We start from the raw sequence: 22,087 nt of genomic DNA, 5'->3' as shown, positions 1-22,087 counted from the left end.
CTACATGACAGTCAACGATAATAATACTGATAAGAATAATAGCTGCGAACACTGATCAAGCACTGGCTAGGACTGTTCTAGGCCCTTTAAAAGTGGACCTCATCCAGCCTTCGTGAGAACCCTAAGGTAATAAAAAGCACTATTGTTACTTCCCCATTTTACAGATAAGGAAATTGAGGCACAGAGAGATTAAACCCGCTCCAGGTCACATTGACACTAAATGACATTTGTATTTCTGCTGCCGTGCTGTTCTGCTGGAAAGGAGCCTGAGATAGAAACTCAAGGGGGAGGCGTTCCCATCGTGGCGCAGTGGAAACGAATCTGACTAGTATCCATGCGGCCGCAGGTTCGACCCCTGGCCTCGCTCAGTGGGTTAAGGATCCAGCGTTGCCATGAGCTGTGGTGTAGGTCATTAGACGTGGCTCAGATCTGGCACTGCTGTGGCTGTGGTCTAGGCAAGTGGCTACAGCTCTGATTCGCCCCCTAGCCTGGGAACCTCCATATGCCACAGGTGCAGCCCTAAAAAGACCAAAAAAAAAAAGAAAGAAAATCAAGGGAGAATGTTAAATACTCAGTTTATCCTGTCTTCACCTCAAAGAGTAGATACTGCAACTTCCCGATAGGACTCATCTTGACTGTAAATTCTGTCAATTCCTGATATGACTCATCTGACTCATCTTGAAATTAAACCCAAGATGAGGCAACACATGTATATACACACACGTACATGGTACCAAATCCGTTAAGAGATCCGGACCCTTCCCTGCCTGAAAGGCACTAAAACCATCGCTCAGCCGAACGAGACAAGTGCTGCTCTTGCAGGTCCCCGAGCTTGGCTGGATGCGTTTCTCCACAGGCTGTTCAGCAATAAGAAGGTCTCGAGTTTTTCACACGGTGCACAGCTAAATAAAGACATATCTGTGGTGCAGACAGAGCACGTTTCCAGATGTAAAACGTTTGCTACACTCGGCAGGGGCGGGGATGAAACGGGGCCCTGGCACAGCTCTGGGGCAGCTCTCCTGCGCAGCCGTGGGCTGAGAAGTCAACCCCCCGCCCAGGGACCTTCACACCCTGTGGCGTGGAGAGAGGGGGGAGACGAAAGAAAGGAGGGAGGGAAGGAAGGAAGGGGGGGTCTCTGGGTCCCACTAATCATATGAGTAGAACAGTCTTAACACATTATAAGTCTCCAAATTTCAGAGAAAGAATAAAGCCAAACCACCTGCAGCAAAAGGCACCCCAGACAGAGAGCAATCTTCCAGAGAGAAATTAAAACAGTTTTCACCTGTGTGTTGGGCATGTCACACTTGGTGGCTGCTGCCCGGGACAGGAGGACTGGAGACAGCAGTTATAACGACGGGGACAAGACCGGCCACGGCCACGGACAGCGGGCCGCTCCCGTCAGACGTGAGGCTCGGGAAAGAGGGGAGCAGAGGCCTTGCAGACCTCAGACTCATCGCTCCTCAGCCCGCTTCACTTTCCTGTCCCACACCTGAGACGCCACTCCACCCATCGGGAAGGGTGCTGACGGATGATGAAATACCTCCAGAACCCCCGTGGCTGCATCTGCGGGGGCACCCGGATTCAGACTCTGACCACAGGGGCGGTCTCTGAACTCCCTGCTGGTGGCGGGGAGGGTGTAACTCAGGGGAAAAAGAAATCTAAGGCGTCTCCCCATCAACACTCATCAACTCCTGTGGGCCTTCTCTTTGGGTGGGAAAAGTCTATAAAAATCTCATGGATCAAAAATCACATGGCAGGTTTGGGTATGGCCTTGACCTATGCATTCCTGGCTGCTGTCTCTGTGACCGACGCGTCCAGAACCGTTTAAGGTAAGTTTGTTCATTAAGGGTCAAAAGACTCAGGTTTATTCAATACGCATGTACAGATCTGCTCCTCCAAACATGATTTTTCGCTCTTCAGAGGTGGGAACAAACAGAAGCCAATCCAACCTCTCTAATCAAGAGAACTTCCTCAAGCAGAAAAACAAGAAAGCAGCTCCTGTGCCCTAAATTACCTGTTAAAATTGACCTCTGGGACTAAACGTCACCAAATACACAGAAATTAGGACACGGACCAGACATAGAACTTCAAGGTTGAAACTTTATGCAACTATTCCAGAAACCAACCAACCACTGTAATCCATTAATATCGTTCAATAGGACTCATAAGATCACTGCCCAGTCGACAGCGTCAGAAGACAACGTCTCAGGCGCGGATCTCTGACTCACAGATTTTGTGCTTTATCTAAACACCAGTCAGGCTTAATGAGAGGAAACGGGGATGGCTCCTGCCAGGGCAGAGGCAAGAGCAGGGCTTACCTGGTCGATGCCTGTTGGCTGCTTCGGCAGGTAGGGAGCTACCCTGGAACCTTCGAGCTCCAGTTTTACCGCCGGTTCCCCCAGGATAGTGATAGATGACAGAAGCCGAACACAACCCTTCGAGGGCAGCTGGGTGTTAAATAAAAGTACAGTTAATAAACCTAGTGGCCCATCCTTAGCGCCAATGGCTAAGAATGATGTGAACAGTTTGATCCTGTGGAAAAGCTACATTTTCCCCAAAACAAAGATCAAACCTGCAGGTCCCTGGTTTTGCTGCAATCGGAAACATGCCCCCATAACGCTCTGTGTGCCCGTGTCCAGGCTGGCAGCACAGAAAACCCCCACGACGCGAGGCTTGAGGTTCCACTGAGGGTGCCACCACGTGAAACAGGACGTTCATTCGTTTAACAACAGTGAGGCTGGCTCTGTGCCAGATGCTGACACTGCTGTCGCGACGGAGGGCAAAGTGCCCTGGACTGAACGTATTTAAAAATCAGGGCTTTCCCATCGTGGCTCAGTGGTTAACAAATCCGAATAGGAACCATGAGGTTGCGGGTTCGAACTCTGGCCTTGCTCAGTGGGTTAAGGATCCGGCATTGCCATGAGCTGTGGTGTAGGTTGCAGACGCGGCTCGGATGCTGCATTGCTGTGGCTCTGGTGGAGGCTGGCGGCTACAGCTCCAATGAGACCCCTAGCCTGGGAACCTCCATATGCTGCGGGTGCAGCCCTAAAAAGCACCAGAGCTGGACCAGACTACCTTTCAGCATCATTCACCCTAAATGCATCTGTCTGCTGGAAGCAGACACCCAGCTGGCCTGTGTCCTTCCCAAAGGCAGCCGCACTGAGCTGCTGCAATGTCCCGTTCTTCTGTCTCTGGCAGTTTCGCCCTGAGACCCTCGGGCTGCGCCCCCCGCCGCACAGGTGGTGTGCAAGTTTCTCCGTATCTATTAGCTCGGCGATGCTCAAACTTCCTGGTCTTAGGACCCCTGGACATTCGGAAAAATGACTGAGGGTCACCTCACCAGGAGCACTTTTTTGTGGTCAAGTGACACCTACAGGTGTTTCCCAAGTTCAAAAATCTTGGCGCTCTGACCCAGCTGGCAGCGTCTTCCAGCAAAGGCCCCTGGCTCGGTCCTTCCTCACATGGCCTTTCTTTACAAGCCCGGGGGGCACGTCTACAGCACACGTGACAATGGCCGAGCCACACCGGGCCTCCCAGCGCCCCCTCCAGGAGACAGTCCTTGAAGGAGAAAAGCACACGGGTAGGTCCCACGGGGGGGGGTCAGGTGCCCCCACACAGCGCTCCGGACAAGACCCGGGCACCCACCCGTGGAGGGGTCAAAAGAGACTGCCCTCTGAAGCAGATTTTGGGGGGTTTGTTTTGTCGCTGTTTTCTTTTTGGCTTTTTAGGGCCACACCCACAGCATACGGAGGTTTCCAGGCTAGGGGTTGAATCGGAGCTGTAGCTACCAGTCTACACCACAGCCACAGCAACGCGGGATCCTTAACCCACGGAGCGAGGCCAGGGACTCAACCCGCCACCTCATGGTTCCTAGTTGGATTCATTTCCTCTGTGCTACAACAGGAACCTGTTTTTTGTTTTTTAAACTGAGATACAATTCATATACCATAAAAGCCACTTGAAAGTGTCTGATGCAGCAGTTTTTACACGTGCACTGTTGTGTGAGTCTTACCACTACCTGGCTCCAGAACCTTTTCATCCCCCCCAAAGAAACCCCGCACCCACAAGCAGCTGCCCCCCATTCCCGCCTCTGCCCAGCCCCCAGCCCCCAGCGACCTGCTCTCTGCCCCCGGGCCTGCTGTTCGAGACCTTCCAGACCCGTCACACACAGCACAGGGCCTCCTGCATCTGCTCCTTCTGCTCTGTGCCATGTTACCAGGTGGTATCAGCATCTCCTTTGTTTCTGGGTCTGAATCACGTTCCACTCCATGGATTTACCACGTTTTGTTCATCTGTTCATCAGCGGAGCCACGGGCGAGGTTTTGAAGAATGAGCGTAAGAGGTGACTAAGCTGGGGGGGTGGGCATTCTAAGCAGAGGGCAAGATGCACTTTAAAAACCCAGAATAAAAGGAAGTTCAGTGCCTCTCTGGGGGGTGGGGGTGTGCGCCTGCTTCAGCCGGCCTGCAGTGCAGGGCCCGGTGGGAAAGCGGCAGGGGAAAAGGGCAGCAAGTTTCTCTGGAGAATCCCCTCGGCAACCGGCTTACTGCTTCTGCTCCCTTATCCTACGTGGTGGTTTTTTTTGGGGGGAGGGGTTGTTTGTTTTTTAATGAAAGTTGCAATATTTATTTCAGGTTCTCTCTTGGGGGTCTTTTTGTATTTTTTCTTCTTTTTTTTTCTCCTTTTTCTTTTTTGGCCACACAGGCAGTATGTGGGAATTCCTGGGCCAGGGATTGAAGCCACGCCGCACAGCAGCAACCCAAGCCACAGCGGTGAGAACACGGGCGCCTCAATCCACTAGGCCATCAGAGAACTCCCTGTCCTACGTTTTGAGAGACATTTTTCCGAGGTCTCCTCTTATTTCCAGGAACAGCTGCTATAATAACCTATCTGCTCATCTTCATCAAATAATCTTACCTCCGAGCCACAAAAAGTCATTCACGGACCGGAGGAACTCCACGGCCATGTGGTAATGGACCAGGGAGTCCTGCAGCATCCCGGCCTGCAGGCATAAATCCCCCACGTGCTTCCGCATGCGCCCCTGGCACCGCTTCTTGTAATGTCTGGAAAGGAAAATGCACAGAAATGTACCACTGCTAACGCACAACGTACGCCCCAGAAGCACACTGGCTGTAAGCACTACTGATCGCTCTCACTGCAAAAAAAAAAGCTAAGAAGGCAACTCCAGGCTCTACAGTTGGAAGCTAGCATCCATCATTGCCAGTGCATGAGCTGGAATGGTGCGGACTTCGAAACCCACTGCCGAGTCATTCTTTAAACTGGCGCAGGGTATTTGTATTTCGTGTGGACAATATTAGAGCAGGATTTCTCTTTTCAAATTCTCCAATCACCACTTTAGCACAAGAAAGTTTGTTCCAGCTTTAAAAAAATAAATCAATCATCTGCCACTTTCCTAACTTCAAATCCATGATTATTTTATAAAGAGAGCCATGCTGCATATTACAAGCCAACTGTCTGGCTTCTGCAAACAAGACCTTTCTCTTCACTATTTCAGAGCAAAGCTCTAATGATGGTTTGAGAGGCGGGGCCTAGGGCACTCCCACTACCAGCTCTTTAAATATTGGCAAGGATGTGCCATTAAATAATGCAAAGGCTTCTAACTCCTTATCAACTCAGAGACCAAAGAGCTATACTCAAATCTTGCTTGATCGTTTTCAAATACTCCCATTCTTTTGAATATTGAATGTCTTGAAAGATAATTTTTTCAAGAAAACTAGTAGCTATATTAAATTCCTTCTCACTGAGAAAGCCATCCTGTCATGAATAAAAAAGACGTGAAGTTTCTAGCTCAATGAATGTACAGATCTCAATGCAAACTTAAATCCTATCAGCTCTCACTCTGACAAGCTCAACAAACTCCTTGGCTACCCTGGAATTTACTTGTCTGTTCCAAACACTGGTGGAACCAAGATCATCACACAGGACAGAGAAGGAGAGAAGGGGAATTAGCCTGTGGCCTCCATCAGTTTTCTTCCCAGCCGCAAGCCCCTGCCAACGAGCCCTCCCCGTAAGAAGATACAGCAGCTAAACTGCCCCTGTGCCCCCAAGCAGACCCCACCATCTCGCCCCCGTGGTCACCCCAACAGCCCTCTATGGGTCTTCTAACGACCTCCCCTCTGAGCCAGCCTCCCCTCATCCCTGTTACACACACACACACACACACACACACACACACAAAGTCACAGTGGCCTTCTCAAAGCACAAAGAGCCTTCAGTGTTTCCCAGGGTAGTTCTAGCCCCCTCCCCCACCCCCTCCCCGCCTCCGGCCTTATCTCAGTGCCCAGGTGCCCACTGACCCTCTGCCTAGCTACCTCCCATCTGCCCTGAGCCTCATGTTGACTCTGTTTCTCAAGGAAGCCTTCTCGGCCTCCACCCCTGCACTTCGGGTTAGGTGTCCCTGCTGCGTTCCTAGACATTCTGTGCTGAGTGTGACATCTGTAAGCTCCAAAAAGACAAAAGCGCATATTCCACTTACGACTGGATGTCCACCCTCTCCCCTAGACACTCAAACCCATGTTTGTTACGAATAAGCGTCTCAAAGGGACGGACAGAGCTGCACCGGCCCATCCAAACCCCGCCTTCCTGCAGAGCGTCAGCAGAGGCCAAGCCCGGGAAAGACCCCCACCACAGTTTAATAAAACCAAGCTCCTCCGAGCGCCACGACCAGGCCCTCTGCAGCATGGGCATGGACCACGCAGAGGTTTGGGGCACAGGGAGCAACTCCTGGCCCCTGCACCCGGCTGACTCTTATTCTGCCTTCAGAACTCAATGCAGAGCCCGCTTCTTCCAGGAAGTCCTCCGTGATAATGCCCTTTAGCTCTCGGGGGTCTCCCTCCACAGCAGGACTGCATGGTGACTCTCTGGGCATTTGTCCTCCCCCTCCTTCAAGACCATGACCTCTCGAGGCCGTCTGGGAAGAGGAGTGAGCCACGAGAAGGGGGAAGGCAGGAGCAAAAAGCTAAACCACGGCGCGAGTCCAGATTCAAGGATTCTCCGATACGTGTCCCATGTTAAGGGGACAAAAGTTCCCTCAACCGGAGTTCCCATCGTGGCGCAGTGGTTAATGAATCTGACTGGGAACCATGAGGCTGCGGGTTCAATCCCTTGCCTTGCTCAGTGGGTTAAGGATCCGGCGTTGCCGTGAGCTGTGGTGTAGGTTGCAGACACGGCTCCCGTGTTGCTGTGGCTCTGGTGTAGGCCGGTGGTTACAGCTCCAATTCGACCCCTAGCCTGGGAACCTCCATATGCCGTGGGAGCAGCCCTAGAAATGGCAAAAGACAAAAAAAAAAAAAAAAAAAAAGTTCCCTCAACAACAGGGAAGACCCTGATGTCAACCTAAGTGCTGGGTGGGGGCTTCTCCCCCCTGCACCTGATGGGAAACAGCGGGAGACAACTATGTAGAGGGGCCTGACCTCGGCCACCGCGCGGAAGCCCACTCCGGCCTCTCCCTCCCAAAGGCGGGCTTGGTCCCCTTCCCTGCTGTGTCCTGTTCTGACCAGAAAAGAATTCAGCATTTAAAGGCCCACTTCCCTCCTCCGCTAACGTGACTGTCCAATTTCAACACGTGGCCCAGTTTACAAGTAATACCATGATGGTGACCCAACGGATCTTGCATTTGACCTTGATTTTCAGAGACTTCCTGATCTGTTGAACTAAAATTTGCTTTACAGCATCCTGCCTTCACTCTTCGAAAAAAGTAAATTATTAAATCTTCACATGAACCTACAAAGGAACCTACAGCCTGGAATGTTTTCAAAAATAACAGTGCCGTCGCTGTGCACAGAAACAGTTGGTTTTGAAAATATAGGATTTTTACAAAAAGGAGTCATCTAAATACGCTCATGGTTTTTCATAATAAAATAATTCAGAGTTCCTGCTGCAGCGCAGTGGGTTAAGGATCTGCCACTGCCACAGCTATGGCATAGGTTACAGCTGTGGCTCAAATTTGACCCCGGGCCCGGGAACTTCCATATGCTGCAGGTGTGGCTAAAAAATAAAGTAAAAATCATACAATTCAATAAAATAATATAAAAAAATTGGGGGGCATACCTGCAGCATGTGGAAGTTGCCAGGTCAGGTACTGAACCCCCGTCACAGCAGTGACCCAAGTGGCAGCAAAGACAACCCTGGATCCTTAACCCACTGAGCCACAGGGAACTCCAAAATATGTTCAATTATATAAAAATAGAATGAATCCTAATACTTTGGGGAAAATCTGCAAAATACCATACCAAAAAAATTCTATCATAGAATTTAATTCTATCATATCACATAAACTAAAATATTTAACTCTCAGAGTGCTATTTTACCCCCAAACTGGGTCATCTCAAGATCTGCAGCAATTCTGTTCCAATCCTTTGAAAATACAATAAAAGGAGTTCCCATCATGGCTCAGCGGTTAATGAGCCTGACTAATATCGATCCCTGGCCTCGCTTAGTGGGTTGAGGATCCGGTGTTGTCAGGAGCTGTGGTGTAGGTCACAGACATGGCTCAGATCCCAAGTTGCTGTGGCTGTGGTGTAGGCCGGCGGCTACAGCTCCAATTTGACCCCTAGCCTGGGAACCTCCATATGCCGAGGGTGCAGCCCTAAAAAGAGACAGAAAGACAAAAAAAAAGGGGGGGAAAGAAAATACAATAAGAAATAGATAAAGGAACCAAGGCAGTTTGGTTTCCAGTTAACTACGGTCTGGACACGTAAATATTTTAAGCCAATTTGGGCAGAATTTAGAATACAAGTGTTTTCATCAAAATTCTTTCTCCAGGAGTTCCCGTCGTGGCGTAGTGGTTAACGAATCCGACTAGCTATGGTGTGGGTTGCAGATGTGGCTGGGATCCCATGTTGCTGTGGCTGTGGGGTAGGCCGGTGGCTACAGCTCCGATTGGACTCCTTGCCTGGGAACCTCCATATGCCCCAGGAGCGGGCACTAGAAAAGGCAAAAAGACAAAAAAAAAATTTTTTTTCTCCAGAAAGACATGAACCCTTCCTTCATGGACCATTTGAAAATGATAACATCAAATAAATAAATAAATAAGTAAATGGAGTTCCCGTGGTGGCTCAGCAGTTAACGAATCCGACTAGGAACCATGAGGTTGCGGGTTCGATCCCTGGCCTTGCTCAGTAGATTAAGGATCCAGCATTGCCATGAGCTGAGGTGTAGGTCACAGACGCAGCTCGAATCCCATGTTGCTGTGGCTCTGGCGTAGGCCAGTGGCTACAGCTCCAATTCGACCCCCAGCCTGGGAACCTCCATATGCCGCGGGAGTGGCCCAAGAAATGGCAAAAGACAAAAGAAAAAAAAAGAAAAAGAAAAAGATAACGTCAGGTTTTTTAAAGTCTCTCTGGAAATTCAGGGTTCCTGCGTGTACACTCTAGAACTGTGCACTGTGTGACCACTGACTGTGCTTAATGGATAAGAGGAAACAAACCATACGGCAAACAGATGACAAAGAAAAAGACAACATGAAGCCATGGTAGCAAATAAATGTAAAGTTAACACAAAATGCAAGTATTCAAAATATGGCATCAATTTGTTGTGAATGTTTAAGCTAATGCGGAATTTCAAAGCCAGGAACACTGGAACTTAACCAAAAATTTGAATATGCTCTAAATACTTCAAAGGGCGACTCTTAACAGCTATGTCATGATTCTTATAAGTTAAAAAAACATTGGGTGTTAAAGGAATGGGAATTAAAGATTGATAGAAAAATTAGTAATAACCCGATAACCACGAACTCATAATGGCCTAGAATCAAGCATAACTAAACCGCAGGCAAAGACCTGCCAGCTCCACAGGTAAAGGGAAACGAAGGATCCTTTCTAGAGGCCGTGCCAAAGCCCCGCCACGCTGCCGACTGACGAGCACCTCACCGCGACAATTCCACGGAAGACACGGGCCATGCAACTCTCCAGACCTACGACCAGGTAGACGGAGAAAGGGTTCGACACGCGCACGTGGAACAAACAAGGGCTTGGTGTTCTGATCCCGACACCAGCTGACATGCAAAGAACACATATTCAAATCCAAAGGAAAGCCAGAGCTGCCCAACAACAGTTTGCAATTAAAATCCAAAAGAGGCGTCCCCGTCGTGGCGTAACGGAAGCGAATCCGACTAGGAACCATGAGCTTTTGGGTTCGACCCCTGGCCTCGCTCAGTGGGTGAAGGATCCGGCGTTGCTGTGGCTGTAGTGTCGGCGGGCAGCTGCAGCTCCGATTGGACCCCTATCCTGGGAACCTCCATGTGGCATAGGCGTGGCCCCAAAAAGTGAAAAAAAATTTAAAAATAAATAAATAAATAAGTCCAAAGGAACCCTGATAAAGGTACTTTCTTTGGGGAGGGAGGTATGATATAGTTTTACAAGTATTTGCATGATGAAAAAAAGGCTACAGTCCATGAATGGAACCTTGAGGCTGAGGAAGCCTACACTGCCTGCGTTGTGCAAATGCGGTCACATGAACACACTGGCAGGCCACCCGGTGGTGGAGCTGAAGCCCCAAAGCCACAAGCTCACGGTGCACGTTGCAAGACGCTTCTTAACAGAAAGGAAGAAATGCAACGTTCTCTCTCACTTTCAGATGCTCCACCAGCCCCGCACCGCATCTAAGAAACCTGAAAATAAATTGCCGCTGTCGATTTTCTCCATCCGAACTGTTTTATTTATTTATTTTTTTTTTTTTTTTTTTGGCTTTTTGCCATTTCTTGGGCTGCTCCTGCGGCATATGGAGGGTCCCAGGCTAGGGGTCTAATCAGAGCTGGAGGTGCCGGCCACAGCCACAGCCACAGCAATGTGGGATCCAAGCCGCGTCTGCGACCTACACCACAGCTCACGGCAACGCCGGATCCTTAACCCACTGAGCGAGGCCAGGGATCGAACCCGCAACCTCATCATTCCTAGTCGGATTCGTTAACCACTGAGCCACGATGGGAACTCCCCAAACTGTTTTATGCTAACGCTGGACACTGAAACCTCACCCTAGAAAGCAGCCCAGAAGCTCCTCAGGGAGACCCGGAGCGTTTTCCCGACAAGTTCGGGAGCTTCTAAGTCTGATTTTGTACCTGGGAGTCATTTTCGACAGGTCATCGGGAGGGAGGGAAAGAGTCGTCTGTGGGACGGGAAGCACTCTGATGCTTTCGAAGCTTCAGAGGAGTCTGGGCTTCTGCAACTGACCTGCGGCACTCAATCAGAGACTCCTGAGAGGCGCCAAAACGGATCCACCTCACGGCTCCAGACAGAAGGGGGTAACAGAATTAGCAGAGAGAACACACCCCTGACGCCTGACAAGGTCGTGCCTGAATCCCGCTACAGCATCTACACTGAACTGATTACTTAGCCGCTCTGAGAACACTTCTCAGTGTGCCAACGGGGGCCGCCCCCACGCCCCTGACGGGTGAAATGTGTGGGTGTCTGACCCAGAGCCTTGCTGGTTTCCCTCCCCTGTGACCTTGCATTGTCCCCTGATAAGGATCGAGCCCCCGGGACAGGCCGTCCTATTCGCCTCTGCAGCCGCCAACACAGTGCCCCATACCTGGAAGGATCAAAAAAGAACTGCTTCCTCCGTAGTCACCACGGATGCTCTTTAGAGGTAGGAGTTAAGTCCACTGGGGGAAACTGGTTGGCACTTCCCAAGAACCCTTCTGCACGTCGGCGCCTCCTCCCAATGGCCCCTCACCCCCCAGACCCCCATCTGCTCTGCTTGAGCCCAGCCCAGCCCAGTCCAGCCATGGCAGGATCCCACCCAGCACTTCCCAACCCCGACAGCCACAACTTCTTGCCACACGCACTACTGTTCTGTCCCCTGCTCCAGAAGGTGAGGGACCCTTCAGAAAGCCAGCGAAAGACCAGAGCGTTAAAGGAGAAACGAAACCTCCTGGCCAGCCTGGTGGTGGCAAAACTCTCTCCAGGGGTGAGATGAACCGGGAAGAAGACGGCGAGGTCCTAGATCGGCCAAAGCATCTCCCTTCCCTGCTGACCTTGGCTGTTGGACGTACAAACCCATGACACGCCCATCAGGGGTGGACGTTAGCCTCAACAAACACAGAATCAGCTATGTCTTGCCAACATGGGTTAAAAGCGAAGGCTGGTGCGGGAAGCACCTGAAGAGCTGCTAAGGGAAACCACAGCCGGGCGCCGAATGCTTATCGGCTAAAGCAGAGAGGAAGCCACGGTCACTTACGGAGATCTTTGCGTCCACCACCAGATCCAGATACACCAGCTATTTAGGAGAAGGCCACATTTTCCTGAGACCCAGAAATGCACCCTCATAAAGGGGGCAAAAGTGCAGCATGGATTTTAAACGAGCCTCGGCCCCTCCAAGAAGGAAAGTTGTTATAGGACCAAAGAAAATAAGTGGCATATGGTCACTGAGAACCAAAGAGCGGCTGGTGGCTGCTTCCTCCAACAGCGTCCCCTCCACGGCCAGCACACGCCCAAGCGGGCGGTCCTCGCTGGGGACCACTGGCCAAGAAGCCCCAGCATGCACATCACGCAGCGACAGCCAGGAACTGCGTGCCCGATCCGTTCATTCAAAAGCCAGATTCAAGCGAGGGGCTGCAGAATTTGACATTCCAAGTTGAAACAGCCCCTGAAAAAGCCCTCGGCAGCCGCCTAAGTCAATCAGCATCTTGTTTTCTCAAATAAAAAAAAAAATGAATAAGGGCTCATTTGTCACCAAATGTAACTTAGACCCAACAGGTTCCCCAAAGCAAGTATATGAACAGCTACCAAACTCTAGTGGGTTACATGCTTAAAATAAAAAAAAAAAAAAAATTTAAAAAGCGAAACTTCAAAAAAGTTAGAAAATAAAAAGATGACATGGGTGACGGCAGCAGTTAAGGTGCTGTTTTCTCAAAGCGATGGAGGCAGTACGAAGGCGGCACAGAGGGAGATCTAGCTATTTTCAATGCAATGTGTTCACAGCCTACCTTTTCAGCCCCAACAACACACTCACAGGGCAGTATGAGAGAAAAGAAAAAAAAAGAAAAGAAAGAGGAACAAGCAAAAATTAGAAACATACAAGAACAAAAATAACTTTGACAGCATGTTCAAGAACTGACGTGGGCTTTGATGAGGCCAAGGGCACACGTGGACGTGAAGAAAAGCCTGGACACCTGCCGCTCAGGGGTAGCCTGGGCCCGAGGTCAGCGGACCCTGCGTAGGGCCCATCGGTGCCACCAGCGCCTCCACCCAAAACTCCACCTAATCTAGACGGTTCCTTCTGAGCCGCCACATACGGTCTCATTTCGGCTTGGACAATCTTTACCACTCCTACCAAGAGCTGCAGGAGCGCGTTAGGCTCCGTTTCTGCTCCTAAGCACGGTTTTCAAAACTGGTAACCAGAGACCAGTGAAAGCAACAAGGGACTCAGGGAGAACTATGGATCTGAGGTCACCAGAGTCGTCAGCTCACTGGAGTTCAAACGCCTAGAACCAGGAGACTAGAATGGACCCACCAGGACGGAGGTTTAATTCGCTACTGGGTTTCGGCTGCCAAGAGCCGCGCCTGGCACACGGAGGCTCTGGGTAAACACTTGGGAAGAGGATTAGCCGCCATGCGCCAAGCTCAGTGTCCTGACTAGTCACTCCCGCCAAACTGTGAGCACAGATCTCAAAAGGCAAACACAAGCTGGCATTCTTTGGTGGCTCGGGCATCGGGGCAGGGCTCCCGCTTCAGCCACTCATCCACCAGTGGAGGGGGGCGGGGGGTGGCCCTGCAGAGGCTGCAGGCGCTGTGATGCAGGAATGCAGGCCGCTGTGTGCATGCCTGGCCCCGCCTTGCAAGGGACAATGACCTCGATGACCTCAGTGTCCACACCGCCTGACACCTGGGACTCAGCAGGAAGCAAGAGGTGAGGCAAGGAGCCCAGGAGCCAGCCTGATGCCTGGGCACCTAAACCTTGAGATCTTGGCTCCAGAGAGCAGAAGGCGAGCGCTGGCCAGGACGTCACAGGGCCACTCGAGGACCACACATGGGTCATGGGGACCACGTGCCTTGCCCTCTCCATAGGCCATAGACGCATCCGGGAGAATGAGTGAAACTCCGTCCAGACCACAGGCAGGAGGGCCTGGGGACTCTGTGGCCCTCACTCACAGGGCTGGCTGGACCTCAGTCAATTCCCTGCCACCTTCTCCAGCTTACCCACAGCCAGCATGTCGGGCTTGCGCCCCTCTTCCGCAGCGGGCACTGCCGGCCCGCACACCAGGTCCTCCACCCTCACCTGTGAGATCATCGTGTGACCTCGACAGACGGGGGACGAGACTCGGCTGAGGCCAGGAGTGCCACTGCTACCTGAGCTCCCCTACAGAGGGGCTACCTCCAGGCAGAGGCTTGCACCGCGTCCTCTTCTGCGGGAGGCTCCCACACCCACGATGACCACACGGGGAAAGAGAGCAGAGGGCAGAGGGGAGGGAGACAGCCCAGAACGGCTCTCCTGCAGCGCTGGTGCCAAGCGGAGCTGCGGCCTTCATCCCAGGGCTGAGCTTTCCCTGCTCCGTCGGACACCCCGTGACACACCCTCTCTGCGTAAGGAGCTCCACCCTCAGCCAGCGTGGTGTGCCTGGTACCCTAACTGTGAGCAAGGGGCCTGGCAGGTGGGAGACACCGGCCCTGCCCACAGCTCAAGCAGCCCGGGTTCCGCTGCCTCCCCAGACCCAGCACCTCACTACACAGCCAAGGGGGGGATGGAGAGATTTCCACTCTGTGCCCTTGGGCAGCGCTGTCCAATAGGAGTAAAATGCCAGCCACATAAGGTTTCCTAGTTGCTATATTTAAAAAGGTAAAAAATACTTGAAGCTGATTTTCATAACATGTTACTTAATCTACGTAAAATATCGTCATTTGATGTAATCAATACAAGACACATCGAGATGCTTTACATTCTCGTTTAGAGACCACGTCTCAGCATCTGGGGTGCATTTTACCAGCAGCACAGCTGGGCTCAGACCAGCCTCCTCTGGCGCTGGCTGTGGCCACCGGATGGGACAGCAGCTCCCAGGGTCGCAGCAGGGTCCTGGCTGGAAAGGGGGAGTCACTGTCCACACTAACCCTAAAAGGATTTCCCTGAACCAAAGGCTATCCCATCCTTAAAATCTGGAAGCCAGCGGACCGCACCCTGCTCCCCTCCGGCTACGTCTTGCTTAGCTCTCTCTGGATGTCGGGCAGCAGGCCAGTGCAGCCAAGGAGGCCCGGCTCCAGGCACACTTACCTACTATCCGTGTCCAGCCCCACGAAGTCCTTCTTCTCAAAGGGGACGCACAGGAGGGGGATCTTGTCCCCGGACTTGTCCGTGGCCCGGTCCAGACGCTTGGACTCGAGCACGATGAAGAGGGACTCGATGAAGTCCTCGATCCGCTTCTCCACCGTCGCGCAGTCCTCGTAGCTGGGGTAGAAGGCCACGTCTGTGCGCGGCTGCTCCGCGATCTCCCCCTGCAGCCCGAAGACCAGGAGCCGCGAGTCGTAGAGGGTCGAGCCATAGAGCTCCTTCTGCACGTGGAACTTCTCGAAGGTCTGCGGCCAGTCCTTGGCCGAGAAGCAGTCGGTGATGGTGATGAGGCCCACGACCTTGCGGTGGGTCTGGAAGTCGCCCCACTCGTTGTTCTCGGGCGGGTAGTGGTGCCGGTAGCGGATGTAGAGCACGCGCTGCGAGTCGCGCACGCTGATCTGGCTCACGGACGAGATCCGCTTGTAGATCCGGAAGAAGTTCTCCTCCGAGACGATCCCCACCGGCTGCACCACCACGAGCAGGGTCTGGTGGTCCTCCGCGCACTGCATGTAGTCCGGGACGCTCATGGCGAAGTCCCTGCCCGGAGAGAGAGGGAGACTTGGAGGCCAGCACGGGTGGGAGGTTACGCTGCTGCTCCGGGGACACCCTTCGGAGCAAAAGACGCAAGCGCGTCTGTTGGTGGGAATGTAAGCCGGTGCAGCCACTGTGGAAAGCAGCACGGAGGTTCTGCAGAAAATTAAGCACAAAACCAGCAACCCCACCCCTGAGCATAGACCCAAACAGAACTTTCAGTCAAAGAGGCAGGGCACCCCTATAGTTAGAGCCCCACTGTTCACAATAGCCAAGACGTGGAAAAAACCTAAATGTCCACGGACAGATAACTGCATTCAGAAGATGTGGTGCATATACACAATGGGGTACGACTCAGCCATAAAAAAGAAAAATAATGCCATTTACAGCAACAGGGCTGGAACCAGAGTTTTCATACCAAGTGAACCAAGTCAGAAAGAGAAGATAAGAGTTTCTGTCATGGCACAGAGGAAAAAAATCCAACTAGGAACCATGAGGTTGCAGGTTCGATCCCTGGCCTCGCTCAGTGGGTTAAGGATCCCGAGTTGCTGTGGCTGTGGTGTAGGTCACAGACGCAGCTCGGATCTGGTGTTGCTGAGGCTGTGGCACAGGCCAGCAGCTACAGCTCCAATTAGACCCCTAGCCTGGGAACTTCCACATGCTGCAGGTGTGGCCCTAAAAAGAAAAAAAAAAGAGAAAGAGAAATACCATATGATATCATTTATATGTAGAATCTAAAATATGGCACAAATGAACCTACCTACAGAACAGAAACAGACTCACAGACAAGAACAGACCTGTGGTTGCCAAAGGGGAGGGGGAGGGGATGGATGGATGGGGAGTTTGGGGTTAGCAGATGTAAACTCTTACATTTAGAATGGATAAGCAGGTCCTGCTGTATAGCACAGGGAACTCCAATCTCTTGGGATAGACCATGATGAAAGATAATATGAGATGGAGTTCCCATCGTGGCTCAGTGGTTAACGAATCAGACTAGGAACCATGAGGTTGCGGGTTCGATCCCTGGCCTTGCTCAGTGGGTTAACGATCTGGCGTTGCCGTGAGCTGTGGTGTAGGTCACAGACGTGGCGCAGATCCTGTGTTGCTGTGGCTGTGGTGTAGGCCGGTGGCTACAGCTCTGATTGGACCCCCAGCCTGGGAATCTCCATATGCTGCAGGAGCAGCCCTAGAAAAGGCAAAGACAAAAAAAAAAAGAAAGATAATATGAGAAAAAAAGATATATACGTACATACATATATATATGTGACTGGGTCACTTGGCTGTACAGCAGAAATTGACAGAACATTGTAAATCAACTATAATTAAAAAAAAAAAAAAAACCTTTTACGGGAGTTCCCGTCATGGCGCAGTGGAAACGAATCCGACTAGGAACCATGAGGTTGTGGGTTCGATCCCTGGCCTTGCTCAGTGGGTTAAGGATCCAGCATTGCCATGAGCTGTGGTGTACGTCACAGATTCAGCTCAGATCTGGCATTGCTGTGGCTGTGGCTGTGGCCAACAGCAAAAGCTCCAATTCGACTCCTAGCCTAGGAACTTCCATATGCCACAGGCGCGGCCCAAAAAAGACCAAAAAAAAAAAAAAAAAAATATATATATATATATATATTTTAAAAAGAGGCAAGTGTGTGGCAGGTGCAGGCCTGCCTGAAGACAGAGGACTGTGGGTGCCAGACACAGGCTGAGGACAGGAGCTGCTCAATATCTCTAGTCTGAAGTAAAATGAGAAAATTATGAATGATGTATAAGCATTCCATAAAATTAAATTTAGTGCTTTATAAATATTAACTATTATTGTTATCATTCATTTTTAGGTGGTCAGCTTCCTCTTTTTTTGTTTGTTTTGTTTTGTTTGTTAGGGCCACGCCCATGGCACATGGAAGCTCCCAGGTCAGGGGATGAATCCGAGTTGCAGCTGCCGGCCTCCACCACAGCCACATCGATGCAGGATCTGAGCTTCATTTGCAACCTACACCACAGCTCATGGCAATGCTGGATCCTTAACCCACTGAACAAGGCCAGGGATCAAACCTGAGTCCTCAGGGATCCTAGTCAGGTTCATTACCACTGAGCCATGACGGGAACTCCCTGAACTTCCTCATTTTTCACTGTTCAAAACTTCTCCCTCTTGGAAGCTCTCTTGTGGTGGAGCAGGTTAAGGACCTGGCATCATCACTGCAGCAGCTTGGGTCGCTGTCACAGGTTCGACCCCTAGCCTGGAAATATCCACATGCCACGGGTGTAGCCAAGAATAAAATAAAATTTAAATTTAAAAAAATAAAATAAAATACATTTTAAAATAAAAATAAAAAACAAAATCTTTATTAAAAAAATTATCGCTCATGGGAGTTTCTGTCGTGGCTTAGCAGTTAGTGAACCCGACTAGCATCCATGAGAACTCGGATTAAGATCTAGCATTGCCATGAGCTGTGGTGTAGGTCACAGATGAAGCTCGGATCCTGAAATGCTGTGGCTGTGGTGTAGGCCGGCGGCTACAGCTCCAATTGGACCCCTGGCCTGGGAACTTCCACATGCCACTGTCTCAGCCCTAAAAAGACAAAAAGACCGAAAAAAATAAAAAATAAAAAATTCTCGCTCTTATAATACCATAGTGAGCTTAGATGGCGGTTGTCTTTCCATCATTCCATCTGGGAAAAAATAAAAATCAACAAGCCTGTGATGGCCCTGCCAGCTTTGTAGCACTTCCCAACCTCTAAAATCTAAACAACAAAGTCACCCTGGACTGAAAGATCCCTGAGTCCCCTCCCAGGTCCACCCGGGCTCTGCAGAGCAGACCACCAATCAAATCCACGCCACGGCTCAATAAACCTTACAACCTCAAGCGAGGGTTTCCCTCGAAGCAACTCGGTATCAGCCAACTTCTTGTTCACTTTTGCCCCAGGTTCAAAACATGCAGCTCACCTAGAAGGAAACTTGTCTCTCATGAGTAGGAAAAGAAAACGCACGGGACTCTGTACAACTTAGCACACGAAGACCTCGCAACCGTCCTACGAAACAAGCACTCCACGCTTCAGCCTCACAGACGAAGAACCCAGGTTCAGACATCCCTCTGCCCAAGGGCTCCTCGTCCTCATCATAGTGCTGCTATGAACGTAGGGCGCCTGTATATTTTTCAATGAAAGATAAACAAACTGGAGCCAGGCTCCAGAGTCCGGGCTTTTCCACTGGTTTCTTCGAGGGAGAATCTGATGAGATAAGCCCTGGCACTGGGCCAGCTCTGGGGTCTGAGCCTTATCTAAGACAAATACTAAAACGTCAAGGATGGGAGTTCCCACGGTAGCTCAGCGGTTAACAAACCCAACTAGTATCCATGAGGTTGCAGGTTCGATCCCCGGCCTTGCTCAGTGGGCTAAGGCTCTGGGGTTGCCCTAAGCTGTGGTGCAGGTCACAGACTCAGCTTGGATGCCTCGTTGCTATGGCTGTGGTGTAGGCTGGCAGCTACAGCTCCAATTCAACCCCTGGCCTGGGAACCTCCATATGCCGCCAATGTGGCCCTAAAAAGACAAAAAAATAAATAAATAAAATCAAGGATGTATTTCTTGTTGTCCCCTTGTGGTGCATCCGGTTAAGGATCAGACACTGTCACTGCAGTGGCTTGGGTGGCTGCTGTGGGTGGGGTTCGATCCCTGGCCTAGGAACTTCCACATGCTGCAAGCACGGCCAAAAAAAAAAAGAATGCATTTCTTCAACTTGGTAGTTCCTCAAAAAGTTAAACACGGAGTTATCATATGAACAGCAATTCTACTCCAAGGTGTATACCAGAGATGTGAAAACACATGTCCACACAAAAATGTGTACAAAAACGTGTAACATGAACGCTCCTTGCAGTATTATTTATCAGCCAAAAAGTGGCAACAATACGAATCTCCATCACCTGATAAAGGGATAAACAAAATATGGTCTATCCATGCAATAGAATATTGCTCAGCCAAAAAAGGAACAAAGGGAGCTCCTGCTGTGGGAAAGTGAGTTCAAAGATCTGGCTTGTCGCTGTGGTGGTGCTGCTTTAATCCCTGGCTCACTGCAGCGGGGAAGGATCCAGCCTTAAGGGTGTGGCTCAGGTTTTATCCAGAGCCCAGGAACTTCCACATGCCGAGGTTGCAGCCAAAAGAGTAAAAAAAACGCACAAAATACAGACATTGCCACGACACGGATGAACCTTGAAAACTGCATGCTCAGTGAAAGTTTTCACACCCAAAAGGCCACATCGTGTATGAATTCATTTACATGAAATGCCCCAACTCTGCAAATGCAGAAAGTAAATTTGTGGCTGCCACCGGCTGCAGGAGGGGACACTGCCAATGGGAGTGGAATTTCTTTTTGAAGGGATGAAAAGGTTCTGGAATAGTGGTTGCACGACTGTGAACATTCCAAAACCACGGAACTGAATGATTTAAATGGGTGGACTTCATGGTATGTGAACATTATCTCAAAGCTCTTATTTGAAAAAAATATCTCTTGAGAACTATTTTTCCTTCTATACTACTAGCCTGCCTCACAGTTTAACAAACAACTAAAAACCTGCCAGATCCTTAGGACTGCAATATTCCTGGGTCTCCAATATGCCTCTACTGCTGTTGTCTCATGCGAACAAATACTAGCCGGGCTGGACCAGGAAGCCACTATAACTACCTTTTAAAAATCGCCGGTCACAAGTTTAAACTGGCGCGGAGGGGGGTGGAGGACCTCAAAGCCTCATGCCTTCAGCTCATTTTTAACTAAACTGAGCCCTGCTTTCAACACTATAGCCCCTCCCTCCATCAAAACATGTGAAATCAACAAGCGCCCCATCCCCACCGCAAAAAACCCCGCGTTAAAAGGCATTTACGTGGGGCAGATACAGGGAAGAGACCGAGGCAAGCACAGCGCGGGCTCTCTCTGTTCCCAAGACCTGGCCGGAGAAGCCGGACTTTCCAATTCGGGGATCTTGTCCCCGGGAAACAGCGCCTGACGCCGCCGAGCGGGATCGGAGGCACTTTCAATCCAGAAGAGACCGAGGAAGGAAAGGGAGAGCAGGGCAGCGCCGGGATCGCGGGCAGCCCGGCTCCGAGCAGCCCCAGCCCGGCCACGGGTCCCGGCCGGGGGCGGGGGCCAAGGAGAGGACGCCCGGCCGGAGGGGACCCGGGGGCGGAAGCGGGGAAGGGGCCGGCCTCCGCCCCCGGAGGAGAGTCGGGGCCGCGGCCCGACAGGCGGCAGGTGCAGCCCGGCCGCCAGGCGGGGAAAGGGGCCGCGGCAGGTGGCCCGGGCAGGTGCGGGCTGGGGCGAGCCCCTCGGCGGGACACACGCCGACTCGCGCCCTCGCGCGCCGGGTCGCTTGGACAGCCCTCCCGCTGCCGGCGCGATCCCCTGCCCGATCCTGGCACTTACACAGCCGGAGGCCCCGGGCCGGGAGCAGGAGCCAACGGCCTGGCGGGCGGTGGAGCCGAGCAGCCTCGGCGGCCGCTCCCCGCGCTCGGAGCTGGAGCTTCCGACTGGCGGCCGAGCCGGCACCGCCCCTGCGCATGCGCGGGCCCGTCCCGCCCGGCGATCCGCTCCGGGTTTTGGGAGAGACACCGGGGAAGGAGGGAGGGAGGAGGGGGCGAAGGGGGAAGAGAGGAGGGAGGAGAAGAGCAGGCTGCGGGGTGGACCGAGGGAGGAGGGGAGGAGGGAGGAAGGCGGCGGAGGGCGGGTGGATGGACCCAGACCGGGAAGGAGCGGAGCGGAGCAGCTCCTGGGGCGGTTCACGCCCCAGGAAGTGCCAGTGCTGCCTCTGCGCCCCTTTCCGACCCCTCTAGGCACGCAGCTCACGTTCACCTAGGTGGTGGAGCCCTCCAGACCGCACCCCTGCAAAATCCCCAGGGGATCACACTCCTTGCCCCCACGCCGAGCCAGGCTTCGACGTGCTCCGGGGCCCAAGCACCCGCAGGCGTTGTCATCAATGCTCAGAATTACTCTGGGGAGGATTCAAGTTCCCCTTTTCCAGGCAGGGAAACTGAGGCAGGCACAGTCTTGGCGTGCCTCATCTGCGAGGTTGCAAGACCTGGGCGGGCGGGGCGGGAGGTAGAAGGTCAGAGCCCAAGCCTGGAGCAGACTGTCCCCAACCTTCCTGGGTAAATCATTCCGTACTCTGAGGGTCCCATCAAGGGCTCCGAATAGGCCCCTCAGTGTCCTTAGTTCCAGCGCCTAGCTTGCTAGGTAAGGGCAGAAGCCATGAAAGGATTTAAACCCCTCTAGGTTAAAACAAATACAACAAAAGAATTT

General features: G+C 51.8%; 1 protein-coding gene across 6 annotated transcripts in view; it reads right to left on the bottom strand.

Annotated features, from left to right (window-relative positions):
* Nucleotides 1-21,320, bottom strand: part of TRAPPC9 (trafficking protein particle complex subunit 9) — a 472,116-nt gene extending 450,796 nt beyond the window's left edge. For 5 of the 6 annotated variants that reach the window (XM_021088861.2, XM_085021612.1, XM_085021607.1 and 2 more), the window contains exons 1-4: nt 21,215-21,320; nt 15,221-15,814; nt 4,916-5,061; nt 2,319-2,447 (exon numbers count right to left, since the gene is read on the bottom strand). In XM_021088861.2, the coding sequence (XP_020944520.2) occupies nt 2,319-2,447; nt 4,916-5,061; nt 15,221-15,804 (859 nt within the window). In that variant the 5' untranslated portion in view covers nt 15,805-15,814; nt 21,215-21,320. Of the gene's footprint in view, nt 1-2,318; nt 2,448-4,915; nt 5,062-15,220; nt 16,327-16,836; nt 17,417-21,214 lie in introns of those variants that run through there. The other variant, XM_085021608.1, reaches the window with a different exon arrangement.
* Between the last annotated feature and the right edge of the window lie 767 nt (nt 21,321-22,087).

Source organism: Sus scrofa, chromosome 4 (genome assembly GCF_054392235.1).
Source record: "Sus scrofa isolate SSC_HxYL_T2T_F1_AM1 chromosome 4, Sscrofa_HxYL_maternal_Yorkshire_Landrace_v2.0, whole genome shotgun sequence".
NCBI lineage: Eukaryota > Metazoa > Chordata > Mammalia > Artiodactyla > Suidae > Sus > Sus scrofa.
Note: the sequence above shows the minus strand (reverse complement) of the source record. Positions and strands in the feature narration are given on the sequence as shown.